This window comes from Acomys russatus, chromosome 18 (genome assembly GCF_903995435.1).
Source record: "Acomys russatus chromosome 18, mAcoRus1.1, whole genome shotgun sequence".
Classification (NCBI taxonomy): Eukaryota; Metazoa; Chordata; class Mammalia; order Rodentia; family Muridae; genus Acomys; species Acomys russatus.
The window spans coordinates 12,818,127-12,844,673 of record NC_067154.1 but is presented as its reverse complement, the minus strand read 5'-3'; the positions used below and the strand labels follow the sequence as shown (position 1 = coordinate 12,844,673).

At 41.6% G+C, this 26,547-nt stretch overlaps 1 protein-coding gene across 3 annotated transcripts in view; it reads left to right on the top strand.

The window, feature by feature from the left end:
- The window catches only part of Ppp3cc (protein phosphatase 3 catalytic subunit gamma), a 77,327-nt gene that overhangs the window by 32,442 nt on the left and 18,338 nt on the right, over positions 1–26,547 (top strand). For all 3 annotated transcript variants that reach the window (XM_051160794.1, XM_051160793.1, XM_051160792.1), the window contains exons 4-10: positions 3,098–3,209; positions 13,674–13,819; positions 15,158–15,297; positions 18,254–18,331; positions 18,413–18,507; positions 21,660–21,785; positions 23,461–23,529. In XM_051160794.1, coding sequence (XP_051016751.1) covers positions 3,098–3,209; positions 13,674–13,819; positions 15,158–15,297; positions 18,254–18,331; positions 18,413–18,507; positions 21,660–21,785; positions 23,461–23,529 — 766 coding nt within the window. The remainder of the gene's footprint in view (positions 1–3,097; positions 3,210–13,673; positions 13,820–15,157; positions 15,298–18,253; positions 18,332–18,412; positions 18,508–21,659; positions 21,786–23,460; positions 23,530–26,547) is intronic.

Genomic DNA, 26,547 nt, shown 5'->3' with positions numbered 1-26,547 from the left:
GACTTTGAGAGGAGTAGCACAGTCATGTTTGTATTTTAGAACAGTTACTCAGACTGTTACGCAGTAAACAGACTGCTAGAGCCTAAGGACAGTACAGTTAGGAATCAAATCTAGTATAGGTTGAGTGCTTGAATCTGAAATGCTCGAGACCAGATGTGTTTCTGATTGCAGAGCCTTTTTGGGTGTTGAATCATTTGCATAGACTTTACCAGTGGGGCATCCCTCATCCAAAAAAATCTGAAATGCTCCAAAATCAAACCTTTTGGAGTACCATGTTGGCACTCACAAAGTTTCAGATTCTGAAGTATTTCAGATTTTGGAATTTGGTAATCAGTCTTTGATAAGGATAAGAGGTATCAGTAACAGATTAGGCATCTTGAAAAGCATTTGGGTCAGGACTTTGAGGCTTCCTTGGTCATTTGCACTTTAATATACAGACACAGGTGGACAGACGGACAGACTGACAGGGACACACACACAGTCTTTCACCCTCTCCCTCCTTCTCTCTCAAAATAAATCTGAGGGAAACCACCCACCTCATCCCGGCCCATGGGTTCCCACCCTCCCCTATTTCCTCTGTAGTGTTCAACTTATAAACTTCTCCTTGTTTCTTAAATAATATATGTGCATTTCATTTATTTCTGTCTTTGTAAAGGGTAACATCCCATACTCTTTTCTATATTGTTTTTTCCACCTAACTAGAAATGACTCCAAAAGCAATTTATACAGTTCTTTCTCGTTCTTTGCTATAGTGTCCTGGTGTTGCTTAACCTCACTGCCAATAGTTTGCTATGACAGTGTCTCAGCATGTATGTATTTTCATATTGATCGAAATACATGACTTAGAGAAATAGGTCAAGAGTTGAGTAAATATGTAGTTTGTCAGTTTTTGCTACCTTGTCTTTACTATGCAATTTGTTTGTTTGCTTGAGGTAGGGTTTCTTTCTGTATCACTGGCTCTGTAGACCTGGCTGGCCTCGAACTCAGAGATCTGCTTGCCTCTGCCTCCTGAGTGCTGGGATTAAAGGCATACACCACCACCTGGCCTTTTTTTTTTTTTAAGATAAATTTATTTTATGAATGTTGACCAAACTGTATGTGTGTGTGCCATGTACGTGCCTGGTACCCCAGAAATCAGAAGAGAGCATCAGATACCCTGGAACTTGAGTTACATACAATTGTGGTTCACCATGTGCGTACTGGTAACTGAGCCCAGGACCTCTGGAAGAGCAATGGCTCTTAGTGCTGAACCATCTCTCCAGCTCCAGTAAACCTTCAATTTTACATAGTGAAATGTTGGTTATCTTGCCTGTGGGTTCTCGTCATTAAAATTTATTTCCTACAGCCATGCATTCTTCTATAATGTCTTTGTAAAACTTAGATCACTTGTTTATTTGTCACTTGTTAGGTGCTATGTATGATTAGATCCAATTTTAATTTTTTTGGAATGGCATCTAATCCCAGGGCTGTTTCATTAAAAACAAAAAACAGAACTCACTACCCCAGTGATCTTTTTTTTTTTTTTTTTCTTTCTGTTTTTATGAGACAGGATTTTATACTGTAGCACAGGCTAGCCTCCAATTCAAGGCAGTCCTCCTGATTTACCTTACTCAGTGCTGGGATTCCAGGCATGAGCCTCCATGCTCAGCTTTCACCTGCTGGTTTGAGATGCCACCTTTATTGTGTACAGATGTTCGTATGAGCTTGGAGCTGTTTCTGGACCATTGGTATATTATGGCACATGGTAGGGCACAGGTTCTTTATTTTATTTTATTTCATGAGCTGAGGTTTATTATGTAACCAGGCTAGTCTAGAATTTCTTACGTAGTCTAAGCTACCCTTGAATTCATCATCTTTTTGCCTGAGTACAGTGATGTCAGGCCTATGCTACCTTGTCTGGCTCAGGACATTGTGGTTTTATTTTTTAAGTTATTCATCTTTATCTTCTTAGTAACAATATGAAGCACTGTCTATGTTTACAGTCATAGAAAGAAACAGTCCGGAGAGAATTAGTCAGGAGAGATGGGGGAAGCAGGCACCTGGCTGTGTGGGGTTTGGGGTCATCTCGCTGGCCTGGGGCTGTTCAGATCACTGGAGCTAGGTGCTGATGGTCTTTGATTTTCTTGAGAAACAACCAGGAAGCTTATCAGGAGTGAAGCCTATTCCCCAGGGGGAGGGGGAGGAAGGAACCCATCCCAAGCTCATGAAGAAGGGATGGAGACCAGCTGCCATGGGGTCTCCTCTGCAGGGCTGTCACTGACAAAAGGAGGAGCCATCAGTCTTTTAGCTCCCGGTTTGTTTGTTTGTTTGTTTGTTTGTTTTTTGAGACAATGTGTCATGTAGCCTAAGTGGCTTCAACTCACTGACCTTGAACTACGGGTTCCTCACTGATTCTTCTGCTTCCACTTCTTAAGTGCTAGTATTGTGGGTGTGGGACATCATGTTATGTTTATGGGTGTTGGGCTCAAACTCAGGACCTTGTGCATGCTAAGCAGACACTCTCCTAACTGAGCTATATTCCCAGTCTTTTTGTTGCTCTTCTAAATATAATTTTTCTAACATGGTAGCCTATTTCTTATTTTTATATAAAAGCTTGTTTTTATGTATTTAATTGTATATCATATTTTGATGAATTCTTTATTTAACTTGCTTTTATCATCGACTTTTCTGTTTTACAATTATATTGTCTACACATAATGATACTTTTAATTTTTTTCTTTACTTATACTGAAGCTTTTACTTGATTTCATTTGTCTAATTATATTGTAATAGTGAATAATGACAAATAGTTAATAGTCTTGCTTTGTTTCTGATCCTAGTGTTTTTCCATTATAAAATAATGATGCAGATTTTAGGACTATAATATGTATGTGGGTAGCTTTTCCCAGAGAGTTCTCACTGTTTAGATACTTAGGAGAGATTTTTATGAAGGCTATTTATCCTACCAAGTTTAAGGGTAACATGCAAAAGCTAGAAGCTTACCTTTTCAACTTGGGGCTTACAGTGAGATATACCATATAGCATGTCATTTGGCTTTCGATAAATTGTCTTAATGTATTATCATGAAGAACATTTACCCTCTAATTGTGTCTCCTAGTGTGTGCTGTATCTATGGAGTTTAAAGATTAACCATCCCAAAACATTGTTTCTGCTTCGAGGAAATCATGAATGCAGACATCTTACAGAGTACTTCACCTTCAAACAGGAGTGTAAGTATGCGGCTCTCTAGAATGTTTGGGTATCTCGTGTGCTGCCGTGCTCAGTCAAGATCATACCTTCAAAAAAAAAAAAAATCAAGCCAGGCTTGGTGGCTGTTGCCTGTACACAACACTTAGGAGGCTGAGGCAGAAGGATCACCACATTTGAAGCTGAGTGAGAGCTTGTTTAAAAGAAGACAAAGAAAACACTCCTGCATTGCTCCTCAGAGAATGAGTCTATTCAGCACCCACACATCACTTTACTGATAGGTTGGTCTCCATCTGACAGGGTTTCTTGTGCTCATAGTGTTGCTAGCAGCTTCCTTCACTGGACATGGGGTGGGCTATGACAGCAGCTTTCCTCCCAGTAGAGCCTGAAAGGAAAGGTCAGAGTTATTAAAAAGTATCGTAAGCCAGGTTCTGTAGTCATGCCTGTAATCCCAGCACTTGAGAGGTGGACACAAGAGGATTAGCATTCAAAGCCAGCCTTAGCTACGTGGTGAATTCAAGGTCAGCTTAGGCTATATGAAACCCATCTGTCTCAAAAAGCAGCACAGGAGAAAATCTGCTCAGGCACTAAAGTCTGTCACAAGTAAAGGATCTTCAGATCACTCCAACCCCAGAAATGACTGCGATAAACACACCATCAGATAATGACCAGGAAGGGTTTCCAGATTAAATTTACTCTTGATAGGTATTTAAACTGGTGTAACATTTGTAAAGATTGCAGGTGTGCATCCCCTTTTCTCGGTATTTTGACTTGTCAGATATCATGCAGATTGTATGCTGCTGCCAAAGCAATTGTCAGGAGTTTAGTGACTCACAGATGAATCATGTCACAGCACAGTCAGAAGTCTGGATTCTCCAGTAGGCTTTGCTCAGCTTGGACCGTGGTATGTATGTGAGGACTGTGTTAGCATCTTCCTCTGAGGACAGCAGTTGTTTGGACTCCTTGCCACTGTGGATTAAAGGAGGCCTCACTTTCCTGCCTGCTTCCAACTGTTGAGCCACTCTTAGTTTTTAAAGGCTGCTTTCAGATTTTTGACATATGGTTCCCATAGGTAGTTCCCAGGGTTGGCTTTCTTCTGGCCCAGCCTGGATGAGTCTCTGACTTGTATAGGCAGCCAGCTGGAGCAAACCTCTGCTCTTCAGAGGTTGGTGTGATCAGGCCAGGCCCACCCAGGAGACTCTCCCCTTTCTATCTAGTGAAGTGTAACAAAGAGAGGCTCATCATAGTTAGAGTACCACAGACTCAAGAAGTGGATGGTTGGAAGTCATGTTACATAGAGCTTGTCTAACACAGATGGACAAAAACAAAACAGTAGATATTTGCTTCTTAAGGATGTTCACTGCAGTGTTAATTATAACAACAACAAAAAAATAGTTCCATGTCAATAAAGGGCCAATTAAGTACACTGTATCAGTATTAGAGAGGATGTGGGCGTGTGGAGTCAGAAGTCTCTGTCGAGTGCAGTCTTCCCGTCTACCTTTATTTATGTGCGTTCCCAGGATTGAACTCAGGTCCTCAGCTTACACAGCAAGTATTTCACCTGCTGAGTCATCTTTCTGGCCCCAGAATATTTTTAAAGCAATGCTAGGCCACTATTTAAATATTAAGGGATCTGAATGTGCTGTATGGAAAGATGCTCAGCTGTGCTGTTAGCTAAGAGAAACAAAGTGCTTACTTCTGCTGCTCTGTCAGAAGGGCTTATTTTCATATCTGCTCTAGTTTTGTTTGAATTATTTTTTTGCCACTATTATGGGTTTTTTTTTCAAGCTGTTAATTTAAAAGTGACTCAGTTGGGAACCAAGTATTTAAAGGGCTTTTGTTCTCTCTCTCTCTCTCTCTCTCTCTCTCCTCTCTCCCCTCTGTCCTCTCTCCCTCTCCCTCCTTCCCTCTCTCCCTTCCTCCCTCTCCCTCCATCCTTCCATCTCTCTCTGGTTTTTTGAGACAGGATTTCTTTGTGTAGCCTTGTGTGCGAGTGCATGGGGATGAGCATGCTGTGGCTTAAGTGTACGTCACGGGGTCGGTTCTCTCCCTTCTACTGTGTGGTCCGAGGATTGGGTTTAGGTACAGTTCAGCAGCAAGTGCCATGTCACACTAGCCGTCTCTCTGGCCCACAAATGGTTTTTGAAACACTCCTAGTCCTTGGGCTGTATGCACTTGTTTAAGAATGACTGCAGGGCAGGGGAGATGCCTAAGCTCTCGCTACTGAGCCTGATGGTCTGAGCAACCTCAGGAAGCAAAGAATTAATTCCCGAAAGTTGTTCTTTGACTTCCACATTTGTGACATTATATGTGTGTGTCCATGTGCACACACGATGTAAATGAAATAAGAGTGGGTCGGTCTCTTTGAAAACTCTCTACTCTTGACTATTTGAATGTTTTGAAGTACTTTGCAGTTTCTCTAAAACATACTGTTTTGCCTCAAAAATTAAATAATATATATGAAACAGCTGACAAAGGCCCTGGAATCTGCTTGATGGAAATCAGCTCCTTGCACTTAGAATTAAGTGAGCAGCAAGAAAGTTGCCTGCAGATGCCCTGTTCTGAGTGAAGTGGGTGTGGTTCTGTTTTGAGAGAGAGTCCTCTGCGTTGCCCAGGCTATGCACAGCAGCTCATTGGACTTAGGTTCAGGCTTTTGGTTTGGTTTGGCTTTTAAGGGGCCTTTACTGTAACTTCCCACCTATTCTCCCCCTTTAAGAAAAGATTTCATTTGTTTGTTCCTTTGTGGGTTCTGGTGCTGGAGAGTGAAGCAGATTTCTTTTGTGATCAGCATAATTGGTTCCAAAATTGGTTCTGACTATTTTTAGAAGATAGAACAATAGCTTCAGGAAATGCTTTAAAGCATCTTATTTTGCCCAGAATTCCTTAGCTCATGTCTCTTCTCTCTTTGCTGTCCGTGTGCTTCTAGCTGTACTTCAGCCCAGTCACTTAGTCTCCTGTGTATATTATCTCCTACTTGATTCTAATGCTTCATGCAAGATGCAAATAAATCTTGGAGCAAGCATACACACTCAAGTACAAATATAAAATATTATTGCTATATAAGGAAAGAGCATTGTGTGCATGAGTGTTCACTGGTAAGCTGGTCTTGCCTATGGGCCACTGTGGCTTTTAGAATCAGAACCATATAATTAATGCTGAGTGACAGTTGCAGAGTGTGCAGCTGCAGGCCCATTACTGCTTTTAAAAAGAGTGCTGTTCTTGGCTCAGATCAAAATTTTTTTAAGTCCTGTTTTTACTTTTTGCTTTAAGACAAAGTATAAGGCCCAGGTAGGCCTTGAAATTGTGGGCCCCATCTTTACCTCCTAGATAGCTGGACTCACAGGCCTATGCCAACCAGGCCTTCGTTACATTCATCCTTATACTGGGAAGTTTTGTTTTGTGTATGTGTGTGTGTGTGTGTGTGTTTTGTTTTGTTTTTTTTTTACAATTTTTTTATTATATATTTTCTATATACACAATAAACTACCTACAGCAAGAAGAACCATGAAACAATCAGGAATTATATATATGTTAAATTCATGGTGTTTTGGCTATTTGTATTTGGCAGACTTGAAGAAAACATCTTTCCTATCTTGGTGTGTCTAAAATTCTGAATGTAAATCAGTATCTATCATATCTCATCATTATAAACTTAAAACATTAGAGCTAAAAACATTTTAACCCCTAAACAACTAAGCTTAATTGTAAAACTAAACTATCTGATCTTTAACCCCATCAGAGACTTGAGAGGGAATAAAATTAATTACCTGAGTATTCAGGGAGTGCAGGTTAGCAGCTTCCCAAGTGAAAAGATGAGAGAGACAGTTTGCTGCCTGAACGTAACCCAAAACTCTCTATAACGTTGGAGCATCATTTTCAGCCTTCTGGCCCAATATATCTGGTAGACATATTTGTGAGGCAGGAACTATTGAGGACTTGCTTACCCTGTCTTGGCAGAGTTTGGTCTGCCTGCATCCAAGCTTGCCCATTTTTAGGCAGAACTCTGTCTGTGGTAGAAATGAGGACATTTTCCCGAGTGGGTTGTTTGCCACATTTGAAGCCATCTCCATAAGGAGATTCTTTGATGCTTATCATCTTCTTTGAGGTAGGCTGGGTGTTGCCAGGAGTTAACCTGACTCATTGCAAATGTATCTTTGAAATAATAAAAACATCTTTAAATGCCATATTCTGTAGGTCTCTGAGGTTTCTGAAGACCTTATCTATTTTACCTTATCTTTCTGTAGAATTGTATCTTTCTGTTACACCTTGAATGTACATTCTTGTGATAAAAATAGACTAGTAATTGATATGACCATGATTTGATCAACTAACAATTAACTTGTATAACTTAGTTATCCTAAACAGTCTGCAATAGCACTTTCAAAGTATTGGAAGTAAGCCTTGTATTATAATTGAGTTGTATGGGTACAATACCTCATATTAGAGTAGAAATATGTATAATGTGTGTGAAGAATAATCTTAAATTTGAATTCTATACCAATTATCTAAAATTAAACTTATTTTGCATCTATATACAAAGTGCTATACCAGTGAAGTAAAAATAACCTTGTGAGTAACAATTAAGGAATTAAGTTGAGGAGTAGATTCACTAATCTACTTTCTGTCCTGTCATCCCTATATATTTCTATGTTCCCCCTTCTTTCTGTTCAACTCCTATCTCCAAACCTAAGAATGAAGGATAAAGGAAAGGAGAGACATCCCTGAGTCCAACCTTGTTTTCTCTCTGAATAATACCAGTAATAACTTATAACCAACTCCCAATGAAAATAAATATCTATCATCCCAAGAAAGCAACCAAAAACCTACCCAAACCCCCTTTAAGGGAAATAGGGCATCATTCTTCTAAGGTTTTTTCCAGTTGTTTTGAGATGAATAATACCTTTGTAGGAGCCCAAATAAAATTGGGGAGATGGTTAAACAATTAGGAAAAGCATTTGTGGTCCAGTTTCTAAATGTTGAGAAATTCCAGGCTTAACCAGAGTCCTAAGTAGGGACAATCCTAAAATGCTGGACCAATTGGGATTGGAAGCTTCCTTTGAAGCTGTCCTGGGAGCTGTCCTGTTCTGATGAGGCACAGTAACACAAGCACTTGGTGCTGGAACATGAAGGATGCAGGATGTCAGTGTCCAGCATGCTGAGAGGAATGATCCAGCATCAGTGTCCAATTCTTTTGTTCTGAAAACATATAATTTCTCACAAGCATTATATAGTCATAAAATTATAAATGTATAAGGTGTGTGTGATGCACAGAAGAATTAAGGCTGGTTCTCTGTTCTTTATATGAGCAGAAGAAAGACATCTGTAAATCATTCATGCCGTATGAATAAGGCATCTAGTAGTAATTCACAGAGATTCTGTAGCCAACGAGAAGCAGCTTTTTAAAATAGTTCTTTTTTTTCTCAAAGCATAAGATAATTTGAATAATAAAGAAAAATAACTAAATTCTCTTTTGGAGGAGGTGTTTTTAATGCCTGATGCCTGAGGAGGCCAGAGAGGGTGTTGGATTTCCTTGGACTGGGGTTAAGATGAGTTGGGAGCTGCTGTGTGGGGGCTGGGAACTGAACCGGGGTCCTCCGCAAGAGCAGCTCTCAGCCGCTGAGTCATTTCTCCAGCCCCCCTCTTTTTTGCTCATTAATGATGTGTAAGTAAATTATTATTACTATAGTTTATATAAAAATGTCTTGTATTTTTGAGTCTGTTTTTATTCATGTGTATAAATGTATGCCTGCCAGAGTTATGTGCACTGTATGTGTGCAGGTGCCCTCAGAGGCCAGAAGCATCATCAGAGCTCCTGGAACTGGAGTCACAGATGGTTGGGAGCCACCCGGTATGTGTGGGTGATGGGAACTGCACCTAGGTCTCCACCAATACAACAGCTTACAGTTCTCCTTAAATCCAGTTCTAGGGATCCAGGGCTCTTAGCCTCCAAGCCATCTTTCTAGCTCCTGAATTTTGTATTTTAATATGGTTGTCAAGTTGGAGCTATGGTATAAGGAAACACTTCCAAGTGGGCAGATTGTAGGTTTGCCACGACTCTCCAGGAAGGAAAAGACATGAAGTAATGGAGAATACTACCTAGCTATTAAAAACAAAGACCTCATGCAATTTGCAGCCAAATGGATGAAACCAGAAAAGATCATCCTGAGTGAGGTAACACAGACCCAGAAAGACAGACATGCTATGTACTCACTTATAAGTGTATATTAGCCATAAAGTCCAGGATAACCATGCTACAGTCTACAGACCCAAGGAAGGCCCAAGGGAGGATGCTTGAGTCTCACTGAGAAGAGGAAATAAAATAGACATCTGAAGTAGATGGAGGGAGGAACCTGAGTGGGAGAGGGGGTGAGAAGGGTAACAAAGGTGGGCATCAGGTATAGGGAGAACCGGAGTGGGGGACTGGGGAGAGAGAACTGAAATTGTGGGGGGTTGTCTCTGGGACAAAGAGGCTCCCAGGAGTCTTTGGGGTAACCCTAGTTGAAACACCTAGCAGTGGGGGGTTAAAGAACCCAAAGTCAAGTGAGACTGGCTATACCTTCTGTAGCCAGGTGGGACTTCCAGTAGAGAGCTGGGGACACCAACCCACTCATAAAACCTTTGACCCAAAAATTTTCTTGCATACAAGAAGTGTAGGGATTGAGATGGAGCAGAGATTGAGGGAATGGCAACTTGAGACCCACCTGATGGGAGAGAGCCAATCTATTACTATTAATGATACTCTACTATGCTTGCAGACAGAAGCCTAGCACAACTGTCTTATGAGAGGCTTCATCCAGTAACTGATGGAAACAGATGCAGAGTCCCACAGACAAACAATAGGCAGAGCTTGGGGAGTTTTGTGGAAGAGTGGGAGGAAGGATAAAGAGAACCAGAGGGATCAAGGACACCACAAGAAGACCTACAGAACAAACTAGCCTCAGCCCATAGGGGCTCTCAGAGACTCAATCACCAACCAAAGAGCATGCATGGCCTGGATCTCGGCCCCCTACACATATATAGCAGATATGCAAGTTTGTTAACATGTGGGTCCCTTAACAATAGTAGAGGCTGTCTCTGACTCAACTCTGTTGCCTGCCTCTGGATCCCTTTCCCCTAGCTGGGCTGCCTTGTCAGGCCTCAGTCAGAAAGGATGCACTTAGTCCTGCTGCGACTTGAGGTGTCATTGTGGATTAGTACCCATGAAAAGAAAGGAGGGGGAGGGGGTGTGAGGGTGGGAGTAGGAGGAGAGGAGGCTGAGACTACTCTATAAAGTGATTGAATAAATAAAAAAGAAAAGAACTCTAAAGATAGACTTTCAAAATAAAAAAGCATTTTCTTTCTTGATGCTGTGGTGTGGTTATAAGTTGAACGTATCGCCCAAGGAATGTGTGGGTTTCAGTGTGGCATGTTAGCAGACAGTGTGGAATCTTTAACAAGAGAAACCTCAATAGGTCAAGCCTAGTGGGAAGTCACTGGGGGCGCTGCCTTTAGAAGGAAGTAACTGTGAGGTCCTGATTAGTTCTTCCAGGAGGGCTGCTAAGACTGGCTCCTCTAGTCTTTGGCCTCCTGTGTTCTGTTCTTCTTTAATGTATTCTCCCAACATGAAGTCCTCATCAGTAAAGAACCAATGTTGGTCCCATACCCTGAAACCCCCAAACTATAAGCTAAACAAAGCTCTTTTCTTTATAAAGTACCCAGCTTCAGGTCTTTTGTTAGTGTAATAAACATAGATTACACTATTGGTCTTGGGTTTCAAAGTCAAGCTGTGTTTTAAGGTGACTGCAGGTATACATGGCAGTATACATGCAGGCAGCTCTATGGTCCACTGAGTTCCTTCTCTTCCAAGACCCTATGAAGATGAGATCACCTACAAGAGAACAGAGCTGTAGACATCAAGTCAGACTGTCTTGGTGGTGGTGATTTGTGTTGATTTTCTTCTTGTAACCTCTAAAGTTCTAGGGGAAAAAGGCATGTTTTAGTGCCAAAGCCTGGTTTTGGCTTTATGGAATAAAGTGAGGCTAATGAATCTTAATCTAGACCAGAGTGCACAGTGTCTAGACAGTGGGAAAGACTAGAGACCCCTAAAAGAAAGTGTAAACCAGAGCAAGGTGTGGTGGCTCAGGACTTTAATCCCAGCACTTGGGGAGAGGCAAGCGAGTCTTTGTGAGTTCGAGGCCAGCCTGGTCTACAAAACAAGTTCCAGGATAGCCAGGACTGTTACACAGAGAAATCTCATCTAAAAAAAACCCAAAACAAACAAAAAGGAAAGTGTAAACAAAGGGATTATTTGAGGTGAGAAGGCCTTCCCTTCATGAAAATTCAGGTTTTCTCTTTGTGGGGGATACTGCACGATTAGGATTTGGGTTTAAGGGCATCTGTGGGCTCTTTGCACACTATCATAATGGCAGTTAAAGCCGTTCATTTTACAGCATATGCTACGTTAATATGAGCCCAGAGTTTGTAAGAACCTTGACTGATGCAGCTTTATTCCTCTTTATAGTTATAGCCTTACTTTGTTACTTCTTTTCTATTCTGTTTTTGAAATTTATTTTTATTTTATGTGCATTGGTGTTTTGCCTGCATGTATGTCTGTGTGAAGGTGTCAGATCATCTGGAGCTGGAGTTACAGACAGTTGTGAGCTCCCAATGTGGGTACTGGGAGTTGAACCTGGGTCCCTTGGAAGAGCAGCCAGTGCCCTTAACAACTGAGCTGTATCTCCAGCCCCCTACTTTGCTATTTCAAAAGCAGATCCAATTGTGAGTATAACATCTGTTCAAAATAAAAGCAAACAAAAAATATTTAATATGTGGTCAGTGCTGAACATTTTCTCCTAAAACCCAATGCAGAATCCTCTTTGTTACTCATGTCAATAGAAATCCCTTTGTAAGAGTGACATACTACTGTGTGGTCCACACCATCCTAACGACTCAAAAAAAAAAGTCCTTAGCTTACTTCCAATGCCAGCTCTGGAGAGAGACAGCAAGTATGTACAGAGTACCGAGCTATTTTGTAAACCAAGACAGGAGGCCAAAAGCCTAATCAGGTGAAAAGAAACCCATGGTACATTAATAAGTGGGTACATAGGAGGCCATATGTTGCCTTTATCCCCCTGGGGGGACTCGACTAGAAATGGTATCTTTAGTCCTGTTTTTCAATATTTTCCTAATTTTCTCTGATGAGTGCATAGCTACACATGGATAGTGAGTACACATGTGTAGAGTGACCATAGTATATACATCAGTGAGCTAAGTGCCTGAGCCAGCATGGTGGTCAGATGAATGATCTGTAACCTAACTCTCTCAGTTTGGGCCTTAGATCCTTAGCACTATAGCTTGGAACCTTGGCAATGCTGTCATCCCGTGTGGTTTGGTTTCCCCAAATACATAATGGGAATGATAATCCTTACAAGCCCTGGTGCTGTGAAGGTTACAGTGTACCCAAGCCTGGCACACAATGCTTATAGCTGTGTGCTAACATCATCTTCACAGAGTCCCTACCAAGTAGGTACCATTCTCATGTTCACTTAAAAGCTGAGGAAGGCAACTGGACACTGGCACTGGCTGTTCTGCCATAAAACCAGGGTTCAATCCTCAAAACCCACATGGCAGCCCACAACTGTCCCAGCTGTTTGTAACTTCAGGTTATTGAAACAGCTCTGAGGTTAGATGACACTTCAAAAATAAAATTAGACCTAATCTTACATACACTTAACAAGTGACAAATGAACAAGTGATCTAAGTTTTATAAAGACATTCTAGAAGAATACATGGCTGTAGGAAAGAAATTTTAATGATGAGAGATCCACAGGCAAGGTAGCATAAGCATCTCACTATGTAAAGTGAAGGTATGCTGGGGCTGGAGAGCCATTGCTCTTCCAGAGGACCTGGGCTTAGTTCCCCGCACCCACTTGGTGAACCACAATGGTATGCAGCTCAAGTTCCAAGGTATTAGATGCCCTCTTCTGCTCCCTGACGCAGGGGGCATGTGCTCAGTGCACAAACACACACACACAGGCAACACGTTCATGCACATAAAGATAGTCAGAAAGGTGTCTGATACAGAAATAGCTTTCAGTTCTGTGGGGATAGTTCCACGTGGGCTGGGGCGGGATCCACCCTGCCTTAGAAGCCCCACAGATCACAAATGCCAGCATCCTTCATAAAATGCTTTACCAGCAGAATTTGAGGATCCTAGAAGGACTCTCAAAGGAGCCCCAAACCATAGCCTCCCTCCAGGTACTGTGATGCTACCTAATAAGACAGCCGGCTGCCAGCTGCCTCATCAAGTCTGGAGGGCAGCAGAGCTAGAAAGTGAAGCCAAGGTCATACCTGGCTTTAGAAACAGAAGGGCGCTCTTGAAAGACGTCTTCTCAGAGACAGGGTCTTCAGACTTGTCTGACGCCAGTGGCTTCTGAGCTGGCTTCTCCTGCTCAGGGTCTCTTCCAGGATGACACTGTTTATCCCCTGACTTTGTCCTTTTTTGGCAGGTCGGATCAAGTATTCAGAACTGGTGTATGATGCGTGTATGAACACTTTCGACTGTCTTCCTCTTGCTGCTCTCTTAAACCAGCAGTTTCTCTGTGTACACGGAGGAATGTCACCTGAAATCACTAGTTTAGACGACATTAGGAAAGTAAGTCACCTTTTGCTATTTTCTTTTTTTCAGCGACAGCGTTTCTCTGTGTAGCCCTGGCTGTCCTAGGCTCGCTTTGTAGACCAGGCTGGCCTCCAACTCACAGCGATTTGCCTGCCTCTGCATCCCGAGTGCTGGGATTACAGGCGTGCGCCACCACGCCTGGCTAAAATTAAGTCTTAATGAATAAAAGCATACTATCCTTATAGTATAACCCTGAAACTTTGTAAGATTAAGTGTGTATTTTAAATAGGGTCTCTCTATAAAGCGCAGGCTAGTCTTGAACTCCACAGTTCTCCTGTCTCATCCACTAAAATGCTAGAACTATTGGGCATGTGCCGCCGTGCCCAGCTTTGAAGCTTTATGTTCCAGTGTGCAAGGAAGGAACATGAATGTGGAGCCTTGGCCGGGCCCCTGACCTTTGAGGACGTCCTCTTTGTAAAATGGAGAGATGTGAGTGAGTGCTCCAAGCCCTGCCAGCTCTGAGAGGCATTGACTCTAATGACACGGGCTGCCTGCTCCACTTGCTTTACATGTGGTTATTTTCAAGATTCCGTGTCCTCATGACTGGGCGAAGAGGACCAGCCTTGCGCACCATCGCTCATAGCACCTCCTCGCCTTCAAATCCTCTCAGTTCCCACATGGAGATACAAGCAGGAGTTCCCTGTGCTCACAGCACTCTCTCCAGTGTGAGGTGTAGCTCTGTGCTGGCTTTTGAAGTATCTAGCCTTTCTCCTTTGGTGGATTTTGTGTTTAACAGTTGTGAGTCAGCTGCAATAAAAAGCTTCCTTCTCACTCCGCAGAAGCCCTCTTCTTGACTCTCAGATGTTCCAGTCTGTTTAAAATCTAATTATTTATATTCTCTGACTTTTGTATCTTTAATTAAAGCAGCAGTGACTAGAAATATAAGCTAATAACAAATACTAAAGTAGCTCCATTGCATAGAATGGAAAGAATAAAAGGCGTTTTACAAAAGAAAACATCTCCGTCGGAATAAAGTGCGCAGTGGACAGAATCACTGCTCTCCTGTAACACTATTTCCCACTGAAAACTGAAATTAACTTTAGATTAGTCTAAGGAATTCATGGCGCCTGATTCCACATTTGAGTTAGAATGCTGCACTAGATTAGCATGGAATGAGAGGCCCTTTTCTACAGGATTCTTAGATGACAGAGATAGGATATTTATTAACATTTATTACAGAACCCTCATTGGGGGCTCACTGCCTCACTTTTAATGCATTCCTGTAGGTGAAGGGGTTTTTTTTTGACAGTTCCAAGAACCCTTTTATTTTTCTGACTTCTTTTCTTCTTCTTTTGGCTCTTGTGTGTCTTCTAGTTAGATAGGTTTACAGAGCCTCCTGCTTTTGGGCCAGTGTGTGACCTGCTCTGGTCTGACCCCTCGGAGGACTACGGCAGTGAGAAGACCCTGGAGCACTACACCCACAATACTGTCCGCGGCTGCTCCTACTTCTTCAGGTGAGCTGATCCTCACGGAGAATGCAAGGAGACAAAAGGGGAGCCATTTTATGTTTTTAAGCTTTATTCTTACTATTTTTAATTACATACATGGGTGTGTGCCTATGAGTGCAGGTGCCTATAGAAAAAGGCCAGAGGCATAAGACCCCCTAAAGCTGGAATTATAGGCAGCTGTGAAGCCTCCAGTGTGGGTGCTAAGAACTGAATTTGGGTCTTCTACAAGAGGAGTACACACTCATAACAGAAAGTGCTCTTTACCACTGAACATCTCTCTAGTCCTTCATATATTTTTTTTTCATAAAAAACTAGATATTAAGCAGTCATGATGGCATACAACTTTAATCCCAGTATTTGAGAGACAGAGGCAGGCTGCTTGCTGTGAGTTCAAGGCTAGTCTTATCTACATACTGGTTGCCAAGACAGCCAGGGCTACACAGTGAAACCATCTCAAAAAAAAAAAAAAAAAAAAAAAAAATCAGATGACTTTACTTTTTCCACAGAGATTCCAATTCAGAAGGCCTGGACCAGGGATCCTGTTATGTTTTTAAAAAGCTCCAGATTTTGGAACTTCTGCTATAGAAAAAACAAAACAAAACAAAACACAAAAAACCAGGACACTGTGACCTAAGCCTAGGACATTTCCTGGAAGTTGGCTATTGTCCTAAAGCTCACATGTGAGCTCCTGGTGTGGTTTACCAAGAAAAAAAAAAAAAAAAAGTGGAGAAAGTAAGGACATTTGAAATCTAATTTTTAAAAATGTATTTATATTTTATGTACATTGGTGCTTTGCTTACATGTATGTCTGTGTGAGGGTGTCAGATCCCCTGGAACAGGAGTTATAGTTGTAAGCTATCATGTGGGTTCTGAGAATTGAACCCAGGTCCTCTGGAAGAACAGCAAGTGTTCTTAACTGCTGAGCCATCTCTCCAGCCCTTCCATATTATTTTAATTCCAGTGTTTTATCATGACAAATAATGCATTTATTTAGTTCTTTAAAAAAACTTGCTAATTACTCAGGCACAGTGGCACAGGCCTTTAATCTCAGCACTTGGGCGGCAGACACAGGCTGATCTCTGAGCTCAAGGCCAGCCTGTTCTACAAAGCAAGTTCAAGACAGCCAAGGCTACACAGAGAAACCTTGTCGCAAAACAAAACTTGCTAATTGGATAAGATAGTACAATAATTAGGTGACACACGTATACAAAAGAAGCCTTAATTTGCCTTTAGACATATTTTTTAAATGATTTTTTTAAATTCTACTCGGCCATCTTTCTAGTGACTTATTAGCTGAACAAACGTCCTTCTTTTGACATTGCCTAAGAACTTGGCGTTGTTGGCTGAACGTCATTTGATAGTTTCTGTGGTCACTGGCCAGCACCTCTTACAACACAGGTCTTTTATCCAGAAACCTTCCTTCAAAAACTTGGCTGGGGGCTTGCAGCTATCCTCACACTCCCCTGAGTTCAGTGTAACCCAGTCAGCCCTCACAGAGAGAGCTCCTGAAGCATTCTGCACACTGTGCGGAACAACAGAAGCAACTCGTTGACTTTTTTTTTCAGTCTCAGTTTCTTTTGTTTTATATATGTGAGTGTTTTGCTCACATGTATGTTTCTGCTCCATGTGTCTGCCTGGTGCCCATGGAGGCCAGAAGAGGGCATTGGATCCTCTAGAACTGGAATTGTGGAGGTGGGTGCTAAGAACCAAATCCAGGTCTTCTGCAAGAGCAGCAAGTGCTCTTCTTAATCACTGAACCATCGCTCCAGCCTCTATCTTACATTTTCACTACTGTTTTTGCACTATTTGGCAGTGATCTATTTCAGTGTTGACAATGGTACTCAAAGATAGTGCTAAAGTGCTGTCTAGTGTTCATGCCCACAAGCGGGCTATAATGTAACTTACAAAGAAAATAGATCTGTGCTAGATTTGTCCAGTGTGAGTTCTGGTACTGGTCTTGAGCTCATTGTTAATGATTTATTCGTATATTTATATAAAATGTCTTTCTGTAGAAAACATCTGAAACACTTAACACAGCCCCCAGGAGCAGTGTCTCATGGCATGACTCCTTGGTCTTAGGCTTTACCAAAATTTCACAGCTCATTCCCAAGGCCTCCCCAAAACCACTTCATAGTCTGTGAATGACTGATAGATCGTGTGTCTGTGACAATCAAGATCCAGGACTTCCTGTTCTGCAATCATGATCATGTCATATACACTTGATCTGAAAAGCAAGCATTTTCCACTGAGCATAGTGAAAAACAAAGTTGCCCCCTTTTTTCTCAGACAAGACCCCATGCATCCCAGGCTGGCCTTGAACTTCTGGTTCTTCTGTCTCCCTTCTGAGTCCTGGGGTGACAAGCGTGTGCAGCATCTCTGGTGTATGGTACAGGGGTGAGCCCAGGACTTCGTATGCTAGGCAAGTAGTATACCAGCTTAGTTTTATCCCAATTCCAGAAACGAATGTGTAATTAACATCTACAAATCTCAGGGTAACTTTATATTCTCTAGTTCTTCCTACTTGTCATCCAGAAAAGTAGAAATAATAAGACCATTTTAGGAGTATATGCATATATCAGTAGAATATGGTGGTCTATAATATGTATATCTACTCCTGAAATAGTTATGCTTAGTCTTATCTTGCTGTTGATATTACATACAAAGCTATACGTGGATTCTTTTACTTTTTCTAAAGGTTTGATGATTGAAGAAAACCATGCACTCATTTTGTAGCACTTGCTGCCACCCTCCTTATGCCTCTACGTGCACTGGGCCCTCATGCAGTACGCATACGTACACACAAGGGCAAAACCCTTATAGACATAAAGTAAATCTTTTAAAAACTGAGTAGTCTGTAGTATCTGTAACCTTAAAGCAACTCTAAGATTGACTTCTCCCTTTCTTCCTGTTAAAACAAAACTGCTGTGATTCTGGACTGAAGTTTCCTTATTTTCCTTTCCAGTTACCCTGCAGTTTGTGAATTTTTACAGAACAACAGTTTGTTATCAATAATCAGAGCCCACGAAGCCCAGGATGCTGGGTGAGTTGCACTAGGACCCCTGTAGATCCCTGCGGAGGTTTCCTTTAGTGCGCAGATGCCTGAGCTCTCCCTCTTTTGCAGGTACCGAATGTACAGGAAGAGCCAGGTGACCGGCTTTCCATCACTCATCACGATCTTCTCTGCCCCCAACTACCTCGATGTCTACAACAACAAAGGTAGCGAGGCCCGCAACGCCCGAGCGAGTGTGGGTCAGGCGGCGGCTCTAGCTTCATTTGGTGCTTTATTTTTATTACCGTGGATTGAACCCAGGACCTCATGTTTGCGAAACAGGCACCCTACCCCTGGGCTAGATCCTGAACACCAGTTTTTAAGTACAACATTTCAGTCAGATAAAACTTAAGTCAGTGGCTGAGGGATGTGGCTCTGTGGTTAAAGCATGTGCTTAGCATGGGGAAGACCTTAGCTTCAAGGTCTGGTATCTTACCCTGCTCTGCAGCTGCCTCCCCCACCCCCACCCCTTTCTCATTTGTTGTGTTTCAAGACAAGAGTTTGCTGTGTAATCCAGGCTGGCTTTGAACTTGGGGCCCTCGTGCTTCAGTCTCCCAAGTGACAGGGTTATAGGCATGCACTACCATACTCAAAGAGATTTTTTTTAAGTTAATTAATTAATTTATTTATTTATTTTGGTTTCTTGAGATAGGGTTTCTGTGTAGCCTTGGCTGTCCTAGAACTCACTTTGTAGACCAGGCTAGCCTTGAACTCAGAGATCTGCCCTGCCTCTGCCAAGCCACCCCCACTTGAAATACTCATTTTTAAAAAAGATTTATTTATTTATTATTATATATACAGTGCTCCGTTTGCATGTATGCCTATACGCCAGAGGAGGTCACCAAATCTCATTGTAAATGGTTGTGAGACACCATGTAGTTTCTGGGAATTGAACTCAGGACCTTTGCAAGAGCAGTCAGTGCTCTTAACCTCTGAGCCATCTCTCCAGGCAAAGAGGAGCTCTTACTGGAACGAAGGTCAATAAGTTTAGAGTGTAAGCTGCTGCTTGGCCTTCATCTCCTAAGAGACTGGACTCTTTGGGGATATAAATAGTGATCATAGTAGATGGTATAAGTGAGTCAAAATGTAAAACTAACAAGTGGTTTCAGAGTTATGTTAGAGCAGTTAGTTAGCATAATCTGATAACATTACTTCAAAAAAAAAATCACCATTTGGTGATACGTCGTTTTATTTGCTCAGTATTTTAAAAAACTCTCAGTGTATAGCCCAGGCCAGCTTCAAACTCACCATCCCGCTTTGACCTCCCCAGTGCTGGGATTCATTTGGTGGTGTTTTGTTTTTGTTTTCCCCCTAACTTTGCCATGGCGCCCCAGGCATGGTTTTTCTATGTGACCCTGGCTCTCCTGGAACTCATTCTGTAGTCCAGGCTGGCCTCGAACTCACAGAGATCTGCCTGCCTCTGCTTTCTGAGTGCTAGGATGAAAGGCATGCACCACCATGCCCAGTGCAAAGTTAAGTTTTTAAAAACTGAAAATCCTATTTTTGTTTGGTTTTTAGTAGTCTGTCGTATATATTTTAGATATTCAGTAACTTAAAGTTTAGAACACTAGTCTATATCACAGCAAGAAAACAGAAACCCAATGTGATCTTGGTCTGTCATTCCTAGAGAATTGTCTTTCATGTCTCAGTAAGAAAAATTGAGAGAAATCCAGGTGTAGTGGCATACACCTTAATAATCTCAGAATTTAGGAGGCAGAAGGCAAGTGGATCTCTGAATTCAAGACCAGCCTGGTCTACATAGTGAGAGGGGAGGGGGAAGGGGAGAGAGAGAGGAGAGAGACCATGTCTCAAAACAGAACAGAACAAAACAAAACAAAAGAAAAACCCAACCAACCGAAAAGCATAGTTGAAAGAATAGTACAAAGAACAGCATAGGTGATACAGAATAAGAAACTTAAAAATATAAAGGCGCCTTTGTCAGTCCCGAGACACCTTGGCAGCTACTCTTGGTCGGGGCTGTCTCTCACCTAAGGCAGGAAGACATGGCTGCAGGAAGATGCGGTGGTGGCACACACCTTTAATCCCAGCTCTTAGGAGGCAGAGGCAGGAGGAGCTCTGTGAGTTTGAGGCTAGCCTGGTCTTCAGAGCCTGGTCTTCAGAGCCAGTCCAGGACAGCCGGGGTTGTTAGACAGAGAAACACTATCTAACCAAAACCAAAAACAGAACAAAAACTCGCTATAGTCTGTCAGCTCATGGATCCAGCTTGTTTAAAAAGTGGGAAGAGCAAGCTGGGGTACAAACACTCTGAAGATGATTAGACAGGGCCAAGCAACAATGTCCCAGCTTGAGGAGATACTGTGCCGTGTTGGCCAGAATTGGTGTCCATCACTACAGCGGCAATACTATCGAGCTGGGCCCAGCATGCAGAAAATACTACAGAGTATGCGCACTGGCTGTCATTGACCCAGGTGATTGTGAATCTATTAGAAGCGTGTCAGGACAGACTGGCGAAAAGTGAAGGAAGAAAGTTCTTATTTAATAAAACTTTACCAGAGCTCATTTAAAAAAGCATACAGAAAAATCAGCTTGGAACAAGTAGGCATGTACTGTGTGACATGGTTACTGTCAAATATTCTTAGGAGTTCTCACAGTGCCAAGACTAGAAGATACTGCTATTTTTAGAATAATTCACTGTGGGACTGGAGAGATGGCTCAGTGGTTAAGAGCACCATCTGCTCTTCCAGAGGTCCTGAGTTCAATTCCCAGAAACCACATGGAGGCTCATAACGATCTGTAATGTGATCTGATACCCTCCTGCAGATAAAGCACTCATATGCAATAAATAAAATAAAATTTAAAAAATTCACTGTGAGGAGAGATTATATACTCCCTTGAACATTAATTATTAATTGCTCCAGGTTTACCATTTATCGCCCCCACTGTGAGTTGATAAATTCCGAGAGAGTTTATAGAAAGCTCTAGCTGTGGCTTATGACTAGCTAAACAGTCTGTGTCCATTCAGTGGGTGATACTTGCCCTTCGAAGCTGTGCTTATAACTGTTGGCCAGTAAGTGGAAAGTATAGGAAGTTTTCCTGTTGAATCTAAGGTTTCTTTGCTAGCTAATGTACAGCAGACTTTTAGTGTTTCAGAGCACAGTGCCTTCCATGCTTTGCCCATTAACTTTGTTCCTTGTGATAATCCCTAAGAGAACAGACCCTGTAAAAGTCTTCAAACTTGTCAAGCTGTCCTGGCCCTGGCCTGAGTGTACATGTCATTGAAAAGTCTGTGTAGTCAGTTCACAGGGACAAAGCATGCTAGCTGCTTTCCGTGCCCAGCGTCTTGCTTTTTACTTTTTAGCTGCAGTGTTGAAATATGAAAACAATGTCATGAACATCAGGCAGTTTAACTGCTCTCCACACCCCTACTGGCTCCCAAACTTCATGGATGTTTTCACGTGGTCTTTGCCTTTTGTTGGAGAAAAAGGTAAGAGAATCCCAGCGTATGTCTAAATGCCAACTCTCTCCTGAGACACCTTTACATTCCCAAAGCTCATCAGAAGTGCATGCTATTTTTTTTGTTGTTGTTCTCTACAGAGTTTTTTTTTTTAATTTTTACTTACAAAAAAAATCTACGTATGTGCATCGTGTGTGTGTGTGTGTGTGTGTGTGTGTGTGTGTGTGTGTGTGTGTGTATGCACGCGCACAGGATTGGGGGCACATACTGTGGCATGTTTGTGGGGTTTCTTCTTTCCTCTTCCCTCTACATGAGCTTTAGGGGTTGAACTCAGGTCACCAGGATTGCATGGGAACACCTTGATCCACTGAGCCCTCTACAAAGATTTTTAAATACCATTAATCTGTTCGTGAATGTTAGCCTACTATGCTTTTTTTAAATCTGAAATATCAATTTAGAGCAACTGTCCTGTGTGATCAAGATGTTAATGTGGCCGCCGTCCGATTTCTTGCTGGATTATCAGTCCTAAAGGGATGTAGACAGAATTTGTTGTCGTAGAGTTTTATGTGTACAGCTGCACAAGTGAGCTGTGTAAACACAAAACACAGTTAGTCAAGTATTGCTGTTAACTTAATGTTTATTATAGCCTTATAATTATTGTGGCAGTATTACCCAACCCACCACCACAATCAATAAAGACATAGGCCCCTGAGAGATTTTAGAATAGTCTTATTTCACCTGGAGCATGGCAGATATTAACCCCCTAACTACCTTCCGTTATTTCCCAGCCTCTATGCTATGCCATACGCTTTAATAATTTCTATCTGGGCTACCTCCCATCCATAACCCCCAAATACTTGCTAATGTTGTTCATCTGGGCCATTTCATTTCATGTGGAATTTCAGAGTTCCTCCTCTGGGCCCATGTGGCTCTTTGCTGTCCCATGGTGACTCTCTTCCTTCTTCTTCTTCTGGTATCTGTCTGTTTCTCCTTCCCAAGATCCTTCTTTCCCAAAGCCCACAAACCTTCGCCACACCTTCTTTCTGCCAGCCCTGCCCAGGTATTAGCTTTTTTTTTTCCCCCCTCTTTCAAGTATTAGCTTTTTATTGGTCAAACAGGAAGGCAAGGTTATACAGTAATATTTGGGGCACCTGAGAATGTGCTCGTCAGGACATCAACTAGATCTTGGGAGCCAGTAATTAGTATCAGAATATATATCACTAGACCAACCCCCAACATGAGAGAAAGCAGTACAAACATAAAACAGTTAGACAAATGAGCTGCACAAACAAAACAGTTACACAAGAGAGCAGTACAGGTATAAAACTGTTACATGAGTGAGTTACACAAACATAAAACAGAGCCACAAGTGACAATACAAACATAAAACAAGCCTGTTGAATGTAGGCCTGTTGTAATTTCTTTGTAAAATGGGAAGGCATTTTCATATGCATATCTGAGCCAAAGGTTCCGAACAGCTATCTAATAAAATTGAGCAAATCTGTGATAGAATCCTCAGGTTCTTGTCTCACCAGTATGGGCATAAGTTCTCTCTGAACCTGATGGTCTACTTTTAATGCTAATTTTTATAGCTACTTATAATATGATAAGTTGTTCTGCCAGTGTTTACTTAATGTATTTTTATTTATGCACATTTGAAAGTGCCAAATTAACTGTGCACACTTTGCATTATTTTGTCATACAGTTACAGAGATGCTGGTCAATATTCTCAACATATGCTCTGATGATGAAATGATCCCCGAAGACGACGAAGGTAAACTTCTTATTTAAACTAGTCTTATTCAGACTAGAAAGAACTATGTTTATTGTTTAAAAAGAAAAAGCCTAATAACTATAGGAAACTGAATAGGAAGAAAATAGTCACTATTCTGCCATCTCAGATGACTACCGTTAATGTCTATGTGTAAATTGTCTTTGTCTTTACATAGATTTTTTTTTTCTTTTCATTTTTGTCATTTACAAAAATGAAGTGACATGGTACCCTGTCTTCATATCTATTTTTCGTTTTCCTTTACAATCTAGTTTCTCATGGTTATACAGTTGCTCATGTTCATCATTTTCTGTGCTAACCAAGACATGGTGCTGGATATTATCTTTTCCCCTCAACTTTAGCTTTTAAAAATGCTACAACTTTTCAACAGATAGTGGCGGCACACACCCTTAATCCCAACACTCAGGAGGCACAGGCAGGTGGATCTCTGTGAGTTCGAGGCCAGCCCTTGTCTACAGAGCAAGTCCCAGAGCTACTTAGAGAAACCCTGTCTTGAAAAACAAACAAAAACCCTGCTAACAGTTTTTCAAATTTGTATAGATAAATCATTGCACATTCTACCAACAGTCTCTGTTATATGCCCCGTGTGTACCAAATGATGCTTATGCCTCTGTTCTCAATAAAGTTGCATTATATTATAAAGAGGCCAAATAAGAAATAAACATAATGCAGATAGTGATACATGCTATAGAAGAAAGAAATGCAATATTAGCAGCTCTAAGAGTAACATTTTCTTGTTTATTTTTGAGGTCAAATGTCTAGAAACTGCATATATATCAGTTAATAGTTAAAACTTAATCTGATACGGACAGCCTTTTAAAGGCCGTGCTACTCTGTATCTCTGTATGTGGTTCATAGCTCACAGTGCTTTTTTCTAGTGCTATTTATTTTCTTATTAGAGTTCTCTCACACACACACACACACACACACACACACACACACACAGTGCTGAGGCTAGAACTCAGACATTGTGCAAGCTAGGCAGCTATTACTACTGAGATGCATCCCAGCCCTAACATTTTAATTTGTGCTTTTATGATATTTAATAAAAAAACATTTTTTTCTGTTTTGTGAATGTCAATTCATATATTACTAGTTTTTTCTCTTGGATTATAGGCATGATTTGCCTGCCATATTGGCATGTGAGATATCTTTGTATTGTCATTTTGTATAGTAACATTGGTTATGTGTGAACTTAAGCGCTTTGTTTTCTGGTTTCTATCACTATAGATTAGTTTGTTGCCTTTTGAAGAATTAAGTTTAAACTAATTTGTAACCAGGCGCTTCTGGTGTGTTGTGAATGGTCTGATCTGAAAGGTAGGCCTTAACTCTTCTGAGGATACAGGAGTTTCTGGAATATGGTGTCACATAAGCATAAGTCTCCAATTCACATTCTTTGCCGGCCTAAGCCAAGGCAGTTCACTTAACTGTTGCATAAGGTGTTGTATGATGCAGGACACACAGCTCTCACCGGGCGTCTACAGGGGAGTCCCAAACATAGTTATTATTAGATTCTGTAGGGAAGCTTGCAAACCACATGGAGTGTAGCTCGTGAGTTCTTCTGGATAAAAGGTTGTTGAATGGAGCCAGTCATTTGAAGAAGTCTAAGAGAAACTTTAAAAAGAACTTAGCGAGCATGAAATATATTTAAAAACTGGATCTAATGACGTTTATATGCAAATCTAAATAGAAATTGAAATGATTATAAACTATGATCTGTGTTAACTTCTTGGGCTGGAGAGATGGTTCAGCTGATGAGAAGGCCCTTGCTGACAGGCCTGATGACCCAAGCCTCGGCCTTGGGACACACGTGACAGAAGAGAACTAGTTCCCATGAGTTGCACTATGACCTGCACCTTCAGGCTGCACAGTGTGCAGTTGGCTCTCTCTCTTCACTGGGTGGGTTATAGGGCTCTACCTCAGTCCAGCTTTGTAGCAAGCACCCCAGCCACTGAACCAGCTCAGAACCAAGTCTCAGAACTTGGGTTTTTAAAAGTAATACAATTTAAGGATTACTACTTCTGCCCGGCCTGTTAAGACAGAAAAGCTAGACAAAATGTTTTTTGAAGATGGGTGGTGGCAGTGCACACCTTTAATCCCAGCACTTGGGAGGCAGAGGCAGGTGAAGCGCTGTGAGTTCAAGGCCAGCCTGGTCTACAAAGTCCAGGACAGCCAAGGCTACACAGAGAACCCTATCTTGAAAAACCAGAAAAAAAGAAAAGAAAAGAAAGAAAGAAAGAAACCCTGTCTTGAAAAACAAAAACAGAAAATTTTGGCATAGTTTTAAACCCGTATGAAAGCAGACAAAATAGCAAAAAAATGCAGGCTGAGAATTGAAAAAGAGAAATGCAGTTAAACTAATGTTTGAAACCATTTCTTTCTTGAGAACATTCATGAATTTCAAAGGAGGAGGGTAAAAGTTTAATTTTGTAACTTTGTGTAGATAAGCAGAAAAAAACACCGGGTTTTAGGACCTCCCAAGAAGTATGAACATGATCCTAAGTTTCTTCTGTTCTTTAGTTTGGGACCTCACAGGGTGAATCTGCAAGAGCAGATTTTCTCAGGCTTTGACACCAATTAGCCGCAGACACCTGACAAAAAGACCTCTGTAAAATAACAGCATGCAAGATCTTAGTAAGCAGTCTGTCAGGTACAATATGTGGCTGACAACCAAAAACAACCAGGCAAATGAGGAGACACAACAACAGAATGAGGAAGATGAAGGATTCCCGGAAACAGGGCCAGCAAAATGGCTCAGTGGGGGAGAGACTTGCTGCACAATCCTGACATCCTAGATTTGACCTCAGAACCCACAAAAAGGCAGAAGGAGAGAACCAACTCCAAAGAGTTGTTTTCTGCCCTCTACGTTCACACTGTGGAACAAACCTCCTCTATTTACATAGACACAGACACACAGTCAGTTTCACAGACCCACATACTCACTCACACGTGCAATAATAACAAATAAGAGAAAAAAAAAATCCTTCTAAGCATGGTGGC